The sequence below is a fragment of the Oncorhynchus gorbuscha genome, linkage group LG09 (assembly GCF_021184085.1).
Source record: "Oncorhynchus gorbuscha isolate QuinsamMale2020 ecotype Even-year linkage group LG09, OgorEven_v1.0, whole genome shotgun sequence".
NCBI lineage: Eukaryota > Metazoa > Chordata > Actinopteri > Salmoniformes > Salmonidae > Oncorhynchus > Oncorhynchus gorbuscha.
In genome coordinates this window covers 31,781,914-31,803,136 of record NC_060181.1, presented here as the reverse complement: position 1 = coordinate 31,803,136, position 21,223 = coordinate 31,781,914, and the positions used below count along the sequence as shown (strand labels likewise).

General features: G+C 46.3%; 1 protein-coding gene across 1 annotated transcript in view; it reads right to left on the bottom strand.

The window, feature by feature from the left end:
• Positions 1-20,274, bottom strand: part of LOC124044353 (protein FAM135B-like) — a 60,491-nt gene extending 40,217 nt beyond the window's left edge. The window contains exons 1-2 of the mRNA XM_046364008.1: positions 19,868-20,274; positions 5,358-5,454 (exon numbers count right to left, since the gene is read on the bottom strand). Coding sequence (XP_046219964.1) covers positions 5,358-5,434 — 77 coding nt within the window. The 5' untranslated portion in view covers positions 5,435-5,454; positions 19,868-20,274. The remainder of the gene's footprint in view (positions 1-5,357; positions 5,455-19,867) is intronic.
• Positions 20,275-21,223: the final 949 nt, after the last annotated feature.

Below are 21,223 nucleotides of genomic sequence, written 5' to 3'. Positions count from 1 at the left end.
CAAATGAACATAAACATAGCTACTACACACATACCGGCACTACTGTACACATCAGTACACATTCCACACACATACTAATGCATATGAAACAAATGTTCAGAATGGAATGGAAAGAAATAGCTGGAAAGGCCTAGTACTGTCCTGTTAAACACAACTGGTAAGGAATTGTACAAATGTACCTTAATTATTGATAAGGACAGGATCAAATGGCAATATATAATGCATTACTCATAATAATGCACATCCTTTCAGTGAGTCTGCTGCTGTCTGTGCTTGAAGGTCAACTGTAGTAGAGCTCTGTACAATAGCTGATAAAACATATATTATATACCTAATAATATCATTTGTAATTGTCTATGGAATACTTGGTACTATCGGTGTTAACCCTGGTGTCCTGGCTAAATTCCCAATCTGGCCACCTTATCACCCCCCAGCTTCCCTATTGGCTCATTCCCCCCTGTAACTAGTCTCCAGGTCGTTGCTGTAAATGACTATGTGTTTTCAGTCAACTTACCTGGTAAAATAAGGGTTAAATATAACAACAATTCAATATAGTATTATCATCCTGTCAATGCTGACATACAGCCTTCCCCCTTCAAAAAGATATGGGCACCAAAAGGGCAGTGAAACACGCATCTTCAAAGGTCACTTTGAATATGGTAGTGTGAATGGATGTGGTTCTGTTTAAAAGCATTGCGCCTCCTAAGATCCGTTGGCAATGGAAGAGCACAGACATGGTATCAGCAGGGTTTTAGTGAGGGACCACCTCTGGAAGACGGAGGCGTGACAGTGAAGAGCACAGACATGGTATCAGCAGGGTTTTAGTGAGGGACCACCTCTGGAAGACGGAGGCGTGACAGTGAAGAGCACAGACATGGTATCAGCAGGGTTTTTGTGAGGGACCACCTCTGGAAGATGGAGGGGTGACAGTGAAGAGCACAGACATGGTATCAGCAGGGTTTTAGTGAGGGACCACCTCTGGAAGACGGAGGCGTGACAGTGAAGAGCACAGACATGGTATCAGCAGGATTTTAGTGAGGGACCACCTCTGGAAGACGGAGGCGTGACAGTGAAGAGCACAGACATGGTATCAGCAGGGTTTTAGTGAGGGACCACCTCTGGAAGACGGAGGCGTGACAGTGAAGAGCACAGACATGGTATCAGCAGGGTTTTAGTGAGGGACCACCTCTGGAAGACGGAGGCGTGACAGTGAAGAGCGCAGTCATGGTATAAGCAGGATTTTAGTGAGGGACCACCTCTGGAAGACGGAGGCGTGACAGTGAAGAGCGCAGTCTTGGTATCAGCAGGGTTTTAGTGAGGGACCACCTCTGGAAGACGGAGGCGGGACAGTGAAGAGCGCAGACATGGTATCAGCGGGGTTTTAGTGAGGGACCACCTCTGGAAGACGGAGGCGTGACAGTGAAGAGCGCAGTCTTGGTATCAGCAGGGTTTTAGTGAGGGACCACCTCTGGAAGACGGAGGCGTGACAGTGAAGAGCGCAGACATGGTATCAGCGGGGTTTTAGTGAGGGACCACCTCTGGAAGACGGAGCCGTGACAGTGAAGAGCACAGACATGGTATAAGCAGGATTTTAGTGAGGGACCACCTCTGGAAGACGGAGGCGTGACAGTGAAGAGCGCAGTCATGGTATCAGCAGGGTTTTAGTGAGGGACCACCTCTGGAAGACGGAGGCGTGACAGTGAAGAGCGCAGACATGGTATCAGCGGGGTTTTAGTGAGGGACCACCTCTGGAAGACGGAGGCGTGACAGTGAAGAGCGCAGTCTTGGTATCAGCAGGGTTTTAGTGAGGGACCACCTCTGGAAGACGGAGGCGTGACAGTGAAGAGCACAGACATGGTATCAGCAGGATTTTAGTGAGGGACCACCTCTGGAAGACGGAGGCGTGACAGTGAAGAGCACAGACATGGTATCAGCAGGATTTTAGTGAGGGACCACCTCTGGAAGACGGAGGCGTGACAGTGAAGAGCGCAGACATGGTATAAGCAGGATTTTAGTGAGGGACCACCTCTGGAAGACGGAGGCGTGACAGTGAAGAGCGCAGTCATGGTATCAGCAGGGTTTTAGTGAGGGACCACCTCTGGAAGACGGAGGCGTGACAGTGAAGAGCGCAGACATGGTATCAGCAGGGTTTTAGTGAGGGACCACTTCTGGAAGACAGAGGCGTGACAGTGACGAGCACAGACATGGTATCAGCAGGGTTTTAGTGAGGGACCCCCTCTGGAAGACGGAGGCGTGACAGTGAAGAGCACAGACATGGTATCAGCAGGGTTTTAGTGAGGGACCCCCTCTGGAAGACGGAGGCGTGACAGTGAAGAGCACAGACATGGTATCAGCAGGGTTTTAGTGAGGGACCACCTCTGGAAGACGGAGGCGTGACAGTGAAGAGCGCAGTCATGGTATAAGCAGGATTTTAGTGAGGGACCACCTCTGGAAGACGGAGGCGTGACAGTGAAGAGCGCAGTCTTGGTATCAGCAGGGTTTTAGTGAGGGACCACCTCTGGAAGACGGAGGCGTGACAGTGAAGAGCGCAGACATGGTATCAGCGGGGTTTTAGTGAGGGACCACCTCTGGAAGACGGAGGCGTGACAGTGAAGAGCGCAGTCTTGGTATCAGCAGGGTTTTAGTGAGGGACCACCTCTGGAAGACGGAGGCGTGACAGTGAAGAGCACAGACATGGTATCAGCAGGATTTTAGTGAGGGACCACCTCTGGAAGACGGAGGCGTGACAGTGAAGAGCGCAGACATGGTATAAGCAGGATTTTAGTGAGGGACCACCTCTGGAAGACGGAGGCGTGACAGTGAAGAGCGCAGTCATGGTATCAGCAGGGTTTTAGTGAGGGACCACCTCTGGAAGACGGAGGCGTGACAGTGAAGAGCGCAGACATGGTATCAGCAGGGTTTTAGTGAGGGACCACTTCTGGAAGACAGAGGCGTGACAGTGACGAGCACAGACATGGTATCAGCAGGGTTTTAGTGAGGGACCCCCTCTGGAAGACGGAGGCGTGACAGTGAAGAGCACAGACATGGTATCAGCAGGGTTTTAGTGAGGGACCACCTCTGGAAGACGGAGGCGTGACAGTGAAGAGCACAGACATGGTAACAGCAGGATTTTAGTGAGGGACCACCTCTGCAAGACGGAGAGGTGACAGTGAAGAGCACAGACATGGTATCAGCAGGGTTTTAGTGAGGGACCACCTCTGGAAGACGGAGGCGTGACAGTGAAGAGCGCAGACATGGTATCAGCGGGGTTTTAGTGAGGGACCACCTCTGGAAGACGGAGCCGTGACAGTGAAGAGCACAGACATGGTATAAGCAGGATTTTAGTGAGGGACCACCTCTGGAAGACGGAGGCGTGACAGTGAAGAGCGCAGTCATGGTATCAGCAGGGTTTTAGTGAGGGACCACCTCTGGAAGACGGAGGCGTGACAGTGAAGAGCACAGACATGGTATCAGCGGGGTTTTAGTGAGGGACCACCTCTGGAAGACGGAGGCGTGACAGTGAAGAGCACAGACATGGTAACAGCGGGGTTTTAGTGAGGGACCACCTCTGGATGATGGAGGCGTGACAGTGAAGAGCACAGACATGGTATCAGCGGGGTTTTAGTGAGGGACCACCTCTGGAAGACGGAGGCGTGACAGTGAAGAGCACAGACATGGAATTAGCAGGGTTTTAGTGAGGGACCACCTCTGGAAGATGGAGGGGTGACAGTGTATAGCACAGACATGGTATCAGCAGGGTTTTAGTGAGGGACCACCTCTGGAAGACGGAGGCGTGACAGTGAAGAGCACAGACATGGAATCAGCAGGGTTTTAGTGAGGGACCACCTCTGGAAGACGGAGGCGTGACAGTGAAGAGCACGGATAAGGTTTTTAAGGTTGATAAATAAATAAGGGTAGAGTCATCGCTCTGAAGAAGCTTAAAGCAGGTGAGAGCGCAACTGCACACAACGCATTGTAGGGCCTGTTTACGGTTTAGAGTCCGAGTGTACTGTAGTAAAAACATGACAGAGAGAAGCGGGGGATGTGGATACAATATTCAATATACCTGTAGTCTGTCTTGATATCATGCACTGCACCATTATGACATTTGAACACATTTCCAATAAAAAACAACAGAGGAAACATTCGGTCATTGTGGCGTTGTCCCTGCTGCTAGTTAGAACGCCATCAACAGATAAACACTTCGAATGGAGACAAGATCCTCGAAACTACAGCCAGGATTATTAATTTATTAATCAAACCAGATTATAACACCAAGAGCAACCTTAGAAGCGACTAATTCACCCTCCATTAAGCTCAACTAGAAGGCCTGCGCTGCTCTTATCACCATCTCCTGGTTTATATAATAATATATAATATAATAATATATGCCATTTAGCAGACGCTTTTATCCAAAGCGACTTACAGTCATGTGTGCATACATTCTACGTATGGGTGGTCCCGGGGATCGAACCCACTACCCTGGCGTTACAACCGCCATGCTCTACCAACTGAGCTACAGAAGGACCAGTTGGACCATCAAACAAAGACTTCCATTTAATGCAATAACTCCTCTATAGGGTTTGTATAAAACCGACAAGTGAATGGCTTTTTCAGGGCTGTATATAAGACTTTTTAACCTAATTGTCTATATAATGTACACTTCTCCTGAACTCACAATAGCAAATCACAGTGTTATCTTGACACCAGCAGTCAGTTGGACTCTCTAACTCTCTGTCTCGCTGTTCTGTGCTCCCGTCAGACCGACTCCCTCCTTGTTGCTGTTCGGAGCAGAAACATGGCAGACACGGCAATCCATGAAAAACTCTCATATTAGTGCACTCGGGTTCAGCTAAGGATTATAACATCCCCCTCTGTCCTGTTTGGACCCAGGAAAATCTCATCTGGTTACAACCCAGAGGCTAGCCATATGGCAGATCACAATCCCTCAGTAGATACACTGTGTCTATAGGGCATAAAGATGACCCTATTCTTCATCGTGTCTGTGTCCCAGATAGCACCCTATTCCCTATGTAGAGCACTCACATCTGTCCTCAGACACATCCTACCGTGCAGCATAAAGATGACCCTCTTCTAAATCAGAACTGTCCGTTTTAGCGTGACCATTAAGACTGCGGCGGCAGTGGGTATGAATATGAACTATGAAACAGCCAGAGATACAGACGGAGACTGTCAGACTGTAGTTTGAACCCAAGTCTCCTACATGCCACAGGAATGTGTTAGCCCTCGGAGCTGAAGCCTAACTAATAGCCCGGGGAGCTGACCCAAGTCTTCAGATCACAAGGCAAGGTTACTCATCACAGCATGGTTCACCGGTCCACCTCCGTTACACTCACCCTCTCTGGAAGAGATCCACATTGTGAAACTTGTGCAGCTCTACAGAAAACTCCAACGTCCCCTGTACTTCAGACATGATATGTTCCAGGTCATCCCCTGCAGAGAGGAAATATAGTATATCAATCAATATAAGGTGCAGTTGTTTACAGTTATACGATGCAGTTATTTACAGTTATAAGGTGCAGTTATTTACAGTTATTAAGGTGTAGTTATTTACAGTTAGAAGGTACAGTTATTTACAGTTATTAAGGTGCAGTTATTTACAGTTATAAGGTGCAGTTATTTGCAGTTATTAAGGTGCAGTTATTTTCAGTTATTAAGGTGCAGTTATTTACAGTTATAAGGGGCAGTTATTTACAGTTATTAAGGTGCAGTTCTTTACAGTTATAAGGTGCAGTTATTTGCAGTTATTAAGGTGCAGTTATTTACAGTTATTAAGGTGCAGTTATTTACAGTTATACAGTGCAATTATTTACAGTTAAGGTGCAGTTATTTACAGTTATTAAGGTGCAGTTCTTTACAGTTATAAGGTGCAGTTATTTGCAGTTATTAAGGTGCAGTTATTTACAGTTAAGGTGCAGTTATTTACAGTTATACAGTGCAATTATTTACAATTAAGGTGCAGTTATTTACAGTTATAGAGCTTTACAGTTATAGAGCTTCTGTATATATATATACACACACACACACACACACACGTGCACACACACACACACCCTCCTCCACCATGGTTTCTATTTAGACAAACAATGAGTCACTCAGGAAGCGTTTGCCTTGATCCTTCCATCTCCCAGGATGCTATTCACAGAGTCAACAGGCACCTTGACTGCATACAACCTCAGCATGGAAATTGAGCTGAATGGAGAGACACCCGGGATGAAGTTTTAGAAAAAGGTTATAAATTGATGGGACGGCTCCTGCTCTACAGTACATGGGAAAGTGTCGACTCACAATCTAAGCGTCTTCCCATTCACTCCTTTATGTGTTTTCTAATCATAATGATGCCATGTTGTAGACTGTGTTCTTTGACACGTTCCCATTTACATTGTCGTCCTTCAGCGGACGCTCTTATCCAGAGCGACTTACACTTTGATCAGCTTAGGTTGATAAAACAACCACATATCGCAGCCATTTAGAAGGAAATCTAGCCTTCCTCTCAATGACGACATCACTCTCTCTCTCGAGTGCCTTTTATCATGATAATAGTAAGAGCAGTTAGCAATAGCATGGGTACGTTTGTTACTGCCATGCATTACTACAGTATGGTAGCAACGCTTGTGTTTATTGTCTCTGTTTTGATTACGATTTAAAGCCCAGATGCTGACGTGATCAACCTCTACTGTACTAACGAGTCACAGTTATTAAACAGTTGATATAGTCAGCTTGTTTGATCCCCATTTAATAACTCTACCAAATATAGTTTCAAAAGATATGCCATTTAGTGGACGCTTTTATCCAAAGCGACTTACAGTCAGGCGTGCATACATTTAACATAAGGGGAATCAAACCCACAACCCTCCAACTGGACCGATGAGGCCCCATCAGACCACAGCTTAGCCACCACGCCTGTAGGACATCATCTATCAATAAAGCTACACAATGAAAATAAAACATACTGCATCGCATTTTTCTATGTGATCTGCATTCAAATCAACTTCCAAAAACCATGCAAAAAGCTTGTTTTCCCCCGTGAAGGGGGTCGAACGATCATGTTGCTATCCGTGATCCCTTAGTTTTGATGTGTCTTTGAAGCTAGAAGAGTGTATAACAACCATGTGTAATATGCCGTCCCCATTATGCCAAATCCTAGAGCTGTAAAAGCAGTAAAACACCCTTAACGCCACTTTCTTGACAATGTTTCTGCATAAAAATGGCAGGATGCAGATTAGCGTTATAAAGTAACAAAACAATTTGTCTGTATCTTCTCGCTGAAAAAAGAAACTTTGGCTTTCAAACTTTTTGAATGTGATTCAGATTCAGAACCCCAGGCCTAGAAGATACTGCTCTATTTAAAAGGCAGAGAGGCTGAGAAACACAATAACAAAGCCTCCTCCTGTATTGTGTGGTTCGTTATCCCGCTGCTGATGAAAACCGCCTACAGGGAGGGAAGAAATATGTGACACAGCGTTGCTGCCTTCTGCACGGCATTACTTTTCCTGTCACATTGACATGTAAGGGGGCAGGCAGGCAGGCAGACACACACACACACACACACACACACACACACACACACACACACACACACACACACACACACACACACACACACACACACACACACACACACACACACACACACACACACACACACACACACACACACACACACACACACACACACACACACACACACACACACACACACACGCACACACACATGCACATACACACTCCCCTGCCGAAACTGGCTACTTTAATAAAGGTTATGATAGGGTGCTGAGGTTTGTGCTGTGCCAGTCCGTGGGTCATATTAACAGTGACCCGTCCTGACACAGAGCCTTGACCCAGCAGCCTCAGACAGTTGTTGGTGGGAGAGGAGCACCCTTTTTGGTTCCAGGTAGGGTTCCATGTAACACCCTCTTTGGAAAGGGAACCCTAAAGAGTTCAACCTGGAATCAAAAAGAGTTCCTCAAGGGATTATCCTATGAGGACAGCCAAAAAAACCTTTTAGGTTCTAGATAGCACTTTTTTTCTAAGAGTGTATAACACAATGGAATGTATTTGGTTAAGTCAAATTTTTCTCACGTTTCGCTTGAGCCCAGTTCTAGTCAGCTGTTGTCAGGTGTATCTCATTGAGGCAAAAGCAGGGGCTCTGCATTTCCCTCACTCTGACTGGGATATACAGGCTAGAGCTGGGACTGAACACTGTGTGCCTTACAGAAACACAGGCAGATGCATATCATTCAATCTCTCTCTCTCTCTCTCTCTCTCTCTCTCTCTCTCTCTCTCCCTCTCTCTCCCTCTCTCTCTCTCTCTCTCTCTCTCTCTCTCTCTCTCTCTCTCTCTCTCTCTCTCTCTCTCTCTCTCTCTCTCTCTCTCTCTCTCTCTCTCTCTCTCTCTCTCTCTCTCTCTCTCTCTCTCTCTCTCTCTCTCTCTCTCTCTCTCTCTCTCTCTCTCTCTCTCTCTCTCTCTCTCTCTCTCTCTCTCTCTCTCTCTCTCTCTCTCTCTCTCTCTCTCTCTCTCTCTCTCTCTCTCTCTCTCTCTCTCTCTCTGTCTCTCTGTGTCTCTGTGTCTCTGTGTCTCTCTCTCTCTCTCTCTCTCTCCGTGTCTCTCTCTCTCACACACACACACACACACACACACTCCCAGTGTAACCGCTAGATCATGTTCACTGCGAGCAGAAGTACTGTATATAGCGGAGGCTGGATTCTCTCCCCCGGTTATCAACCTCAGCAATAGGTCACAGGCATCGTCTCTACACACCATAGAATTACATAGAACTTTGATAGGATCCCTGTGATCCACACACACAAAGAGTTTCAAGGGTATTACATGTCTACAATCATTTCCTTATTTCTACTGAGCTCGTCTGTTTGCACTGATGATGATGATGATGATGACGACAACAACGATACTAATGATGATGAAAAAAGGACCTTACCACCTCGTCTCTACCACTCTGTTGAGCCATCAGTTTACTGTTGACGTGAAAAAGACTGCTGACACTATAGCAGCGTGTTAGTCACTATAGCAATAGATAGGCCTGCTTGCACAGAGTGTGCATTGAACCATAGAATTGAACAGGTGCTGCTAGATTCTGCCATTGTCACATTGTCCCTGACCTGCACTTCTCCAGCTGGGTCAACTGCTCTGGCCTTGTCTCACCTGATCTCTCCTTTTAATCAAAATGACTTCTTTATAGTCAGTTAAATGAAGCTTACTGTATGTATGAGATAAGCCAGATAGATTGTTGCTATGTGTACAACTCAGACCCTCTGTGATTCAAAGATACCTTCACTTACACTGTAACTCAAGTGTTAAAACAGATGAAGTCTAGACAGAATACTAGGACCTGCAGATTGTTGTCCAGTATGATCTTCATAATTTACCATGCTAGTAGCTGATGGGGATGCTCTGAAGTCCAATTACAATAGGCCCTCTAATGTGCTACTGCTTGTGGCCATATCCTACCGTTCTGATGAGCTAGCTGATAAAAATCATTAAACTCTAATCAAGACAAAGTGCCACCTGCTTGGGTTACAGACACTATTTCAGATGAGTAAGTAATGCTGGGTGCTATTACACTACTGAAGCTGGGGCTCTATGAGGCTATTACAGGTTACACTACTGAGGATGGGGCTCTATGAGGCTATTACAGGTTACACTACTGGGACTGGGGCTCTATGAGGCTATTACAGGTTACACTACAGAGGCTGGGGCTCTATGAGGCTATTACAGATTACACTACTGAAGCTGGGGCTCTATGAGGCTATTACAGGTTACACTACTGAGGATGGGGCTCTATGAGGCTATTACAGGTTACACTACTGAAGTTGGGGCTCTATGAGGCTATTACAGGTTACACTACTGAAGCTGGGGCTCTATGAGGCTATTACAGGTTACACTACTGAGGATGGGGCTCTATGAGGCTATTACAGGTTACACTACTGAAGCTGGGGCTCTATGAGGCTATTACAGGTTACACTACTGAAGCTGGGGCTCTATGAGGCTATTACAGGTTACACTACTGAGGCTGGGGCTCTATGAGGCTATTACAGGTTACACTACTGAGGCTGGGGCTCTATGAGGCTATTACAGGTTACACTACTGAGGCTGGGGCTCTATGAGGCTATTACAGGTTACACTACGGAGGCTGGGGCTCTATGAGTCTATTACAGGTTACACTACTGAGGCTGGGGCTCTATGAGGCTATTACAGGTTACACTACTGAGGCTGGGGCTCTATGAGGCTATTACAGGTTACACTACTGAGGCTGGGGCTCTATGAGGCTATTACAGGTTACACTACTGAGGCTGGGGCTCTATGAGGCTATTACAGGTTACACTACTGAGGCTGGGGCTCTATGGGGGGACTTCAGTTGGTCACCACTAATCTCTCAACCACAACAAGCAAAACAAGCCCCTGGCTCTTCTCTCCCTTAACTTGCTTGTATGTTAAGCTGGCAAAAAGACTTGCATTTTAGTAACTGAAATAAAGACAAAACCCAGTACAGCCTTAACATTTTCTTACATAAACCTACAAGTAGTTGGTAGACCTGAAATGGTCTAGAAAGAACATCCTCACTCAAAACATTGATTCAAATGTTCTTCCTCGCCACAATGCTGAGACTGCAGAGTCTGCAGGTAGGGTACCTTCTCTGCTTCTACTTCTGACATCACAGTATAACACATACACTACATGACCAAAAGTATGTGGACATCTTTTCGTAGAACATCTCATTCCAAAATCATGGGCATTAATATGGAGCTGCTGCTACAACAGCCTCCACTCTCCTGGGAAGGCTTCCCACTAGAAGTTGGAACATTGCTGCGGGGACTTGCTTCCATTCAGCCACAAGAAAATTAGTGAGGTTGGGCACTGATGTTGGGCGACTAGGCCTGGCTCGCAGTCGGCGTTCCAATTCATCCCAAAGGTGTTTGATGGGGTTGAGGTCAGGGCTCTGTGCAGGCCAGTCAAGTTCTTCCAAACTGATCTCAACAAACCATTTCTTTATGGAGGTCGCCTTGTGCACGGGGGCATTGTCATGCTGAAACAGGAAAGGGCATTCCCCAAACTGTTGCCACAAAGTTGGAAGCATAGAATCGTCTAGAATATAATTATATGCTGTAGTGTTAAGATTTTCCTTCACTGGAACTAAGGGGCCTAGTGGGCACCATGAAAAACAACCCCAGACCATTAGTCCTCCTCCACCAAACTTTACAGTTGGCACTATGCATTCAGGTACATAGCGTTCTCCTGGCATCTGCCAAACCCAGATTAGTCCGTCGGACTTCCAAATGGTGAAGCGTGATTCATCCCAACAGAGAACACGTTTCCAGAGAACAACAGAGAACACTACTAAAGAGTTCAATGGCGGCAAGCTTTACACCACTCCAGCCCACACTTAGGCGTGTGTGCGGCTTCTCAGCCATGGAAACCCATTTCATGAAGCTCCCAACAGTTATTGTGCTGACGTTGCTTCCAGAGGCAGTTTGGAACTCGGTATTAAGTGTTGCAAATGAGGACAGCCGATTTTTGTGCGCTACGCGCCTCAGCACTCGGTTGTCCCATTCTGTGGTCTTGTGTGACCTACCACTTCGCGGCTGAGCCGTTGTTGCTGCTAGACGTTTCCACTTCACAACAACAGCACTTACAGATGACCGGTGCAGCTTGTTGGAAAGGTGGCATCCTATGACGGTGCCACGTTGAAAGTCACTGGACTCTTCTGTAAGGCCATTCTACTACAAGGTTTGTCTATGGAGATTGCATTGCTGTGTGTTTGATTTAATACACAACAGTTGTGGCTGAAATAGCCGAATCCACAAACATACCTTTGTATATATATATATATATATATATATATATAGGATCAGGATCAGAGGGGGATATTACTCAGTGTAGCAGCCTATGGTTGCTACTTGCCTATATTTGGAGTGAGTATTTGGAGAGGCATAACTGAGACAACGGGCCAAGCGTAGGTGTAATCATAGCACAGTCACAGTGCCATGACAACCGGTTAAATGTTTACACACCATCGTCACATGACAGGAAATTAATCTCACACATTCACCTTATAATTAACCCTCATCTCATGGGTCAGGCTACAATGAAAGGCAAAGACACCATCCCTTCGAATAAATACAACGAAACTGGAATAAAACAACATCAGCCAGCAGAAAAGACACCAGTACACTGGTATCCTTATATGCCACACAATAAATTAAATAGCTATTTTCTTGGTTTTAAGACCCATTAGCCTAAACGTATTGCTGAGTTATAAGAATACCAGCAGGCCAACACTGGAGTTGTACACTAATATGTCTCTCCATGCACCGACTGGAACTAGGCTATATGAGAGCATGAACTACCCGCTTCTTAAAGGAAAACTGTATTTTGGTATTTGTTTCAATAGTCCTTTGTTGACATAGTCCCAAAATGTGTTGCTTGTCAGTACTCAAGTTTTCAACATATGTAACTTTCAAAATACAGAAGTGATCCCCGTATTGTGCATTTTGCATCTTGGGACAATATCAACGATGGACTAATGAAACAATGGACGAATAAATGCCACCATCCTGATGAATAAAGCACCTAGTAAGGAAAGGAGCTGAAGGGCACAGACGTGATACAGAGAGAGTCTGGCTGACTGTGTAAAGGAGAGAGAGGATTATGTAAATCATGTGATCGTGAACTATGTGCCAAGTTCTTCGAAGGACATTAGCTACTGTAGAAATACTTAGTTTAGATTAGTCACACATACATTTGAGGAAGGGTGGAGAGTGGGTGGGGGTTGCAGTGACTTGTTCTGTGCTGATAACATGATCTAGTATTCATCCCATGGCTCTAATATACACTGCTCAAAAAAATAAAGGGAACACTTAAACAACACAATGTAACTCCAAGTCAATCACACTTCTGTGAAATCAAACTGTCCACTTAGGAAGCAACACTGATTGACAATAAATTCCACATGCTGTTGTGCAAATGGAATAGACAACAGGTGGAAATTATAGGAAATTAGCAAGACACACCCAATAAAGGAGTGGTTCTGCAGGTGGTGACCACAGACCACTTCTCAGTTCCTATGCTTGCTGGCTAATGTTTTGCTCACTTTTGAATGCTGGTGGTGCTTTCACTCTAGTGGTAGCATGAGACAGAGTCTACAACCCACACAACTGGCTCAGGTAGTGCAGCTCATCCAGGATGTCACATCGTTTGCTGTGTCTGTCAGCGTAGTGTCCAGAGCATGCAGGCACTGCCAGGAGACAGGCCAGTACATCAGGAGACGTGGAGGAGGCCGTAGGAGGGCAACAACCCAGCAGCAGGACCGATACCTCTGCCTTTGTGCAAGGAGGAGCAGGAGGAGCACTGCCAGAGCCCTGCAAAATGACCTCCAGCAGGCCACAAATGTGCATGTGTCTGCTCAAACGGTCAGAAACAGACTCCATGAGGGTGGTATGAGGGCCCGACGTCCACAGGTGGGGGTTGTGCTTACAGCCCAACACCGTGCAGGACGTTTGGCATTTGCCAGAGAACACCAAGATTGGCAAATTCGCCACTGGCGCCCTGTGCTCTTCACAGATGAAAGCAGGTTCACACTGAGCCCATGTGACAGACGTGACAGAGTCTGGAGACACTGTGGAGAACGTTCTGCTGCCTGCAACATTCTCCAGCATGACCGGTTTGGCGGTGGGTCAGTCATGGTGTGGGGTGGCATTTCTTTGGGGGGGACGCACAGCCCTCCATGTGCTCGCCAGAGGTAACCTGACTGCCATTATATACCGTGATGAGATCCTCAGACCCCTTGTGAGACCATATGCTGGTGCGGTTGGCTGTGGGTTCCTCCTAATGCAAGACAATGTGGCTGGAGTGTGTCAGCAGTTCCTGCAACAGGAAGGCATTGATGATATGGACCGTTCCCCAGATCTGAATCCAATTGAGAACATCTGGGACATTATGTCTCGCTCCATCCACCAACGCCACGTTGCACCACAGACTGTCCAGGAGTTGGCGGATGCTTTAGTCCAGGTCTGGGAGGAGATCCCTCAGGAGACCATTCGCCACCTCATCAGGAGCATGCCCAGGCGTTGTAGGGAGGTCATACAGGCACGTGGACGCCACACACACTACTGAACCTCATTTTGACTTGTTTTAAGGACATTACATCAAAGTTAGATCAGCCTGTAGTGTGGTTTTCAACTTTAATTTTGAGTGTGACTCCAAATCCAGACCTCCATGGGTTGATAAATTTGATTTCCATTGATAATTTTTGTGTGATCTTGTTGTCAGCACATTCAACTATGTAAAGAAAAAAGTATTTAATAATAATATTTCATTCATTCAGATCTAGGATGTGTTATTCTAGTGTTCCCTTTATTTTTTGAGCAGTGTAATATATAATAGCAATTCACCTCATCAAGTTATCCAACTAGCCAAGGAACATAACATTGGTGTGACCTGTGTGCTCTTGGTACAGTGGTGCGGCAGGTAGCCTAGTCGTTAGAGCGTTGGGCCAGTAACCGAAAGTTTACTAGATTGAATCCCCGAGCTGACAAGGTAAAAATCTGTCGTTCTGCCCCTAAACAAGGCAGTCAACCCACTGTTCCTAGACCGTCATTGTAAATAAGAATTTGTTCTTAACTGACTTGCCAAGTTAAATAAAGGTTAAATAAATAAATAAAAATTAAACAGTGGTTGGGGCTGTTCGTATAGTGGTTGGGGCTGTTCATACAGTGGTTGGGGCTGTTGATACAGTGGTTGGGGCTGTTCGTATAGCGGTTGGGGCTGTTCATACAGTGGTTGGGGCTGTTCGTATAGTGGTTGGGGCTGTTGATACAGTGGTTGGGGCTGTTCGTATAGTGGTTGGGGCTGTTGATACAGTGGTTGGGGCTGTTCATATAGTGGTTGGGGCTGTTCGTATAGTGGTTGGAGCTGTTGATACAGTGGTTGGGGCTGTTGATAAAGTGGTTGGGTCTGTTGATACAGTGGTTGGGGCTGTTGATACAGTGGTTGGGGCTGTTGGTTCAGTGATCGGGGCTGTTGATTCAGTGTTCGGGGCTGTTCGTACAGTGTTTGGGGCTGTTGATATAGTGGTTGGGGCTCTTGATACAGTGGTTGGGGCTGTTGATTCAGTTGTTGGGGCTGTTCGTACAGTGGTAGGGGCTGTTCATACAGTGGTTGGGGCTGTTGATACAGTGGTTGGGGCTGTTGATTCAGTGGTCGGGGCTGTTCGTACAGTGGTTGGGGCTGTTGATACAGTGGTTGGGGCTGTTGATACAGTGGTCAGGGCTGTTCGTACAGTGGTTGGGGCTGTTGATTCAGTGGTCGGGGCTGTTCGTACAGTGATTGGGGCTGTTGATACAGTGGTCGGGGCTGTTGATACAGTGATTGGGGCTGTTGATACAGTGGTTGGGGCTGTTGATACAGTGGTTGGGGATGTTGATACAGTGATTGAGGCTGTTGATACAGTGGTAGGGGCTGTTGATACAGTGGTTGGGGCTGTTGATACAGTGGTCGGGGCTGTTGATACAGTGATTGGGGCTGTTGATACAGTGGTTGGGGCTGTTCATACAGTGGTTGGGGCTGTTGGTTCAGTGATCGGGGCTGTGTATTCAGTGTTTGGGGCTGTTGATATAGTGGTTAGGGCTCTTGATACAGTGGTTGAGGCTGTTGATTCAGTTGTTGGGGCTGTTCGTACAGTGGTTGGGGCTGTTCATACAGTGTTTGGGGCTGTTCATACAGTGGTCGGGCTGTTCATACAGTGGTTGGCGCTGTTGATACAGTGGTTGGGGCTGTTGATACAGTGGTTGAGGCTGTTCGTACAGTGGTTGGGGCTGTTCATACAGTGGTTGTGGCTGTTCATACAGTGGTCGGGGCTGTTCGTACAGTGGTTGGGGCTGTTCGTACAGTGGTTGGGGCTGTTGATACAGTGTTGGAGGCTGTTCGTACAGTGGTTGAGGCTGTTGATACAGTGGTTGGGGCTGTTGATTCAGTGGTCGGGGCTGTTCGTACAGTGGTTGGGGCTGTTGATACAGTGGTTGGGGCTGTTCGTACAGTGGTTGGGGCTGTTGATTCAGTGGTCGGGGCTGTTCGTACAGTGGTTGGGACTGTTGATTCAGTGGTCGGGTTGTTCGTACAGTGGTTGGGGCTGTTGATTCAGTGGTTAGGGCTGTTGATTCAGTAGTCGGGGCTGTTCGAAACAGTGGTCGGGGCTGTTGATTCAGTGGTTGGGGCTGTTCGTACAGTGGTTGGAGCTGTTGATTCAGTGGTCGGGGCTGTTCGTACAGTGGTTGGGGCTGTTGATACAGTGATTGGGGCTGTTGATACAGTGGTTGGGGCTGTTGATACAGTGGTCGGGGCTGTTGATACAGTGGTTGGGGCTGTTCATACAGTGGTTGGGGCTGTTGATAGTGGTTGGGGCTGTTGATTCAGTGGTCGGGGCTGTTGATACAGTGATCGGGGCTGTTGATACAGTGGTTGGGGCTGTTGATTCAGTGGTCGGGGCTGTTCATACAGTGGTTGGGGCTGTTGATACAGTGGTCGGGGCTGTTCATACAGTGGTTGGGGCTGTTGGTACAGTGGTTGGGGCTGTTTATTCAGTGGTCGGGGCTGTTCGTACAGTGGTTGGGGCTGTTGATTCAGTGGTTAGGGCTGTTGATTCAGTGGTCGGGGCTGTTCATACAGTGGTTGGGGCTGTTGATACAGTGGTCGGGGCTGTTCATACAGTGGTTGGGGCTGTTGGTACAGTGGTTGGGGCTGTTTATTCAGTGGTCGGGGCTGTTCGTACAGTGGTTGGGGCTGTTGATTCAGTGGTTAGGGCTGTTGATTCAGTAGTCGGGGCTGTTCGAACAGTGGTCAGGGCTGTTGATACAGTGGTTGGGGCTGTTGATTCAGTGGTTGGGGCTGTTAGTACAGTGGTTGGAGCTGTTGATACAGTGGTTGGGGCTGTTGATACAGTGGTCGGGGCTGTTGATACAGTGGTCGGGGCTGTTGATTCAGTGGTTGGGGCTGTTCATACAGTGGTCGGGGCTGTTGATTCAGTGGTTGGGGCTGTTCATACAGTGGTTGGGGCTGTTGATAGTGGTTGGGGCTGTTGATACAGTGGTCGGGGCTGTTGATTCAGTGGCCGGGGCTGTTCGTACAGTGGTTAGAGGGTTGAGGGTGGTGGAATAAGATGTCTAACAGCAGACTGAAAAGCATCTATGCTGTCTCCACACGAAGGTCCCTTGTGGTCTGACTACACCTGGAGAGGATGGACCTGGGTGGGTTGAAGTCAGCTGGAAGAATATTGTTTTACCATTTCAGGAATCTGCTGTGTGGGTCTGCTGAAATGCTAGGAGAGTAGACTGTTCACCAAGCGGACAGCTGCATGCAATGTGCAGTAGACAAAGCACAAGACCTCCGCTAAGCAAACTTTCAGTCATAGAAATAAGCTATTAGGAATCCACTGCAGCTGATTACCATCACTGACATGAAAATGTCTGAAGTCCTTTACTTTATAAGCTCATCTCTTTTTATAATTATATTATCTTGTGAATAACCTAACATAGGCTACTAGCATAGAATAACCTACAGTTGAAGTTGGAAGTTTACATACACTTAGGTTGGAGTCATTAAAACTTGTTTTTCAACCACTCCACAGATTTCTTGTTAACAAACTATAGTTTTGGCAAGTTGGTTAGGACATCTACTTTGTGCATGACACAAGTAATTGTTCCAACAATTGTTTACAGGCTGATTATTTAATTTATAATTCACTGTATCACAATTCCAGTGGGTCAGAAGTTTCCATAAACTAAGTTGACTGTGCCTTTAAACAGCTTGGAAAATTCCAGAAAATTATGTCTTGGCTTTAGAAGCTGCTGATAGGCTAATTGACATCATTTTTGTACCTGTGCATGTATTTCAACGTACCTTCAAACGCAGTGCCTCTTTGCTTGACATCATGGGAAAATCAAAAGAAATCAGCCAAGACCTCAGATTCTGTCACACATCCTTGGGAGCAATTTCCAAATGCCTAAAGGTACCATGTTCATCATTACATTCAATAATACGCAAGTATGAACACCATGGGACCATGCAGCTGCCATACCGCTCAGGAAGGAGACGCGTTCTGTCTCCTAGAGATGAACGTACTTTGGGGCGGAAAGTGCAAATCAATCCCAGAACAACAGCAAAGGACCTTGTGATGAGGAAGGAAGAAGGCTGGAGGAAACAGGTACAAAGGTATCTATACCCACAGTAAAACGAGTCCTATATCAACATAACCTGAAAGGCAGCTCAGCAAGGAAGAAGCCACTGCTCCAAAACAGCCATAAAATAGCCAGACTACGGTTTGCAACTGCACATGGGGACAAAGATTGTACTTTTGGAGAAAAGTCCTCTGGTCTGATGAAACAAAAATAGAACGGTTTGGCCATAATGACCATCGTTATGTTTGGAGGAAAAAGGGGGAGGATTGCAAGCCGAAGAACACCATCCCAACCGTGAAGCACGGGGGTGGCAGCATCATGTTGTGGGTGTGCTTTGCTGCAGGAGGGTCTGGTGCACTTCACCAAATAGATGGCATCATGAGGTGGGAACATTATGGGGATATATTGAAGCAACATCTCAAGACATCAGTCAGGAAGTAAAAGCTTGGTCACAAATGGGTCTTCCAAATGGACAATGAATCCAAGCATACTTCCAAAGTTGTGGCAAAATGGCTTAAGGACAACAAAGTCAAGGTATTGGAGTGGCCATCACAAAGCCCTGACCTCAATCCCATTGAACATTTGTGGGCAGAACTGAAAAAGTGTGTGTGAGCAAGGAGGCCTACAAACCTGACTCAGTTACACCAGCTCCGTCAGGAGGATTGGGCCAAAATTCACCCAAGTTATTGTGGGAGGCTACCCGAGACATTTGACCGAAGTTAAACAATTTAAAGGCAATGCTACTAAATACTAATTGAGTGTATGAAAACTTCTGACCAACTGGGAATGTGATGAAAAAAATAAAAGCTGAAATAAATCATTCTCTCTACTATTATTCATGTATACATTTAACATTCTTAAAATAAAGTGGTGATCCTAACTAACCTAATTCAGGGCATTTCTACTGGGATGAAATGTCAGGAATTGTGAAAAACTGAGTTTAAATGTATTTGGCTAAGGTGTATGTACACTTCCGACTTCAACTGTATGTGATAGCAACAATGGTCATAGTGATTCTTGCTAGGTTTCTGCATACACCGTGTGTAAGAGGGCTTGCCATACACCAGGTGCCACTTCTAGAGGTTCATTGCGCTATTCCAAATGTTATTGCGCTATTCCAAATATTGGTCCAACAGCTCCGCATGTATTGAATAATGATGGAGGGTGTGGGGGTAGCTTCTTTGTTTTTGCCTAGTACTTAAAATGACAGACATCTGAATTGTGTAGGTGTCAGTCCATCTAAGTCCTGTCAGTAGATAAATCACACTAAATCAACACTCAAACTATTTCAAATGACAAAGCAGCTATGGGTGTTTGCCAAATATTTTCCATAAAACGATTTGCTCTGTGTGTGCGTGTATGTGCGTGTGTGTGTGTCGGTGCCTGCGTGCGTGCATAGCAGACACAACGTTCTTCTGTTGGTATTTTAGTGCTGCTGCTATAGCCAATTCTGCTATTATAGACTCGTCGAACTTTTAACGGTGAATAAATTATGAGTGGGCGCTTTAACAATTTAGCGGTCTGTTACAATCTCGTCAAAACATTATCCGTTTCACAATACAACAGCAAGCAACAGCCGCCCCGTTATATTCTCCGTCTGTCTCAGTACGCTGTGATGGACAATGAGGATAGCTATAGTACAATGTAACAAACCTTACCTTGCTCACTGATGCACTCACCACTGTCTAATTAATATCCACAAGGCTTTGGCTTCACAACCTGCAGCGACACTTTCCTTTCGGTCGGCGGATGTATGATGCCTTCCCCGTCTGTATTCAGTGTTTATATCGCTCTCGTAGGCTGCTGCTCAACGCTTCCCCTGCTGCTGCTGCTGCTGCTGTTGCCATGGTTATCCATTAAGACCCTGTATCCTCTTCTTCTACAGTGCAAACCACTAGCTAACAGCTTCCTAGCTTAGCTTACGTTTCCCCCATCATGACAGTAATGTTCAAATAGTCTAAGTGGTGCGCCTGGCCTGTCTCGTGGTTTAGCTTCGTGTTTATCCTATGTCTGGTGGTTGACACATCGTTTCGGGAGAACACTAACAGTGTCCTGCAGTGGCTCCTGCCAGTTTGCGCACTGTGCGTACAATTGACGGGCTGACGTCACTGCCGGTTGAGAAATTAAAACGCTGAACGAGCCCACTTGAGAACTTTCACCAGCACTATCAACATATTTACACAATAGGCTATGTTTACAGTCATTGGATTGTTAGCATTTCTTAGTTTGGTGTATAACAACAAGTAGTAGTATTACGGGATGGAGAAGCAAAATAGCCAAAAAGTCATGGAGTTATGAGTTCAGCACCTAAACTTCAGGTAGGCCTCTGTGCTTCAGTAAACACAAGAAGTAGGAGGGGTGCTCAACACTAATGACAGTAATCAAGTGATAGGGTTTACCCAAGAAAAACTTCAATAAATACTCGTTCCTGGTAAACAAGTTGGAACACTCATAAACAGACAGAGATACACTGAACAAAAATATAATTGCAACATGAAACAATTTCATATAAGTTCATACAGTTCATATAAGGAAATCACTCAATTGAAATTAATAAATTAGGACCTAATCTATGGATTTCACATGACTGGGAATACAGATATCTTCTTTTTTTTTAAAGGTAGGGCGTGGATCAGAAAACCTGTCAGTATCTGGTGTGCAGCGCGACACATCTGCTACGCATAGAGTTGATCAGGCTGTGCGTATGACCACAAACTTTTCTGTGGAATGTTGTCCCATTTCTCTTTAATGGCTGTGCGAGTTGCAGGATATTGTCGGGAACTGGAACAAGTTGTCGTACATGTCGATCCAGAGCATCCCACACATGCTCAATGGGTGATGTGTCTGGTGAGTATGCAGGCCATGGGAGAACTGTGACATTCCAGGAATTGTGTACAGATCCTTGCGACATGGGGCTGTGCATTATGCTGAAACATGAGGTGATGGTGGCGGGTGAATGGCACGACAAAGGACTTCAGGATCTCATCACGGTATCTCTGTGCATTCAATTTGCC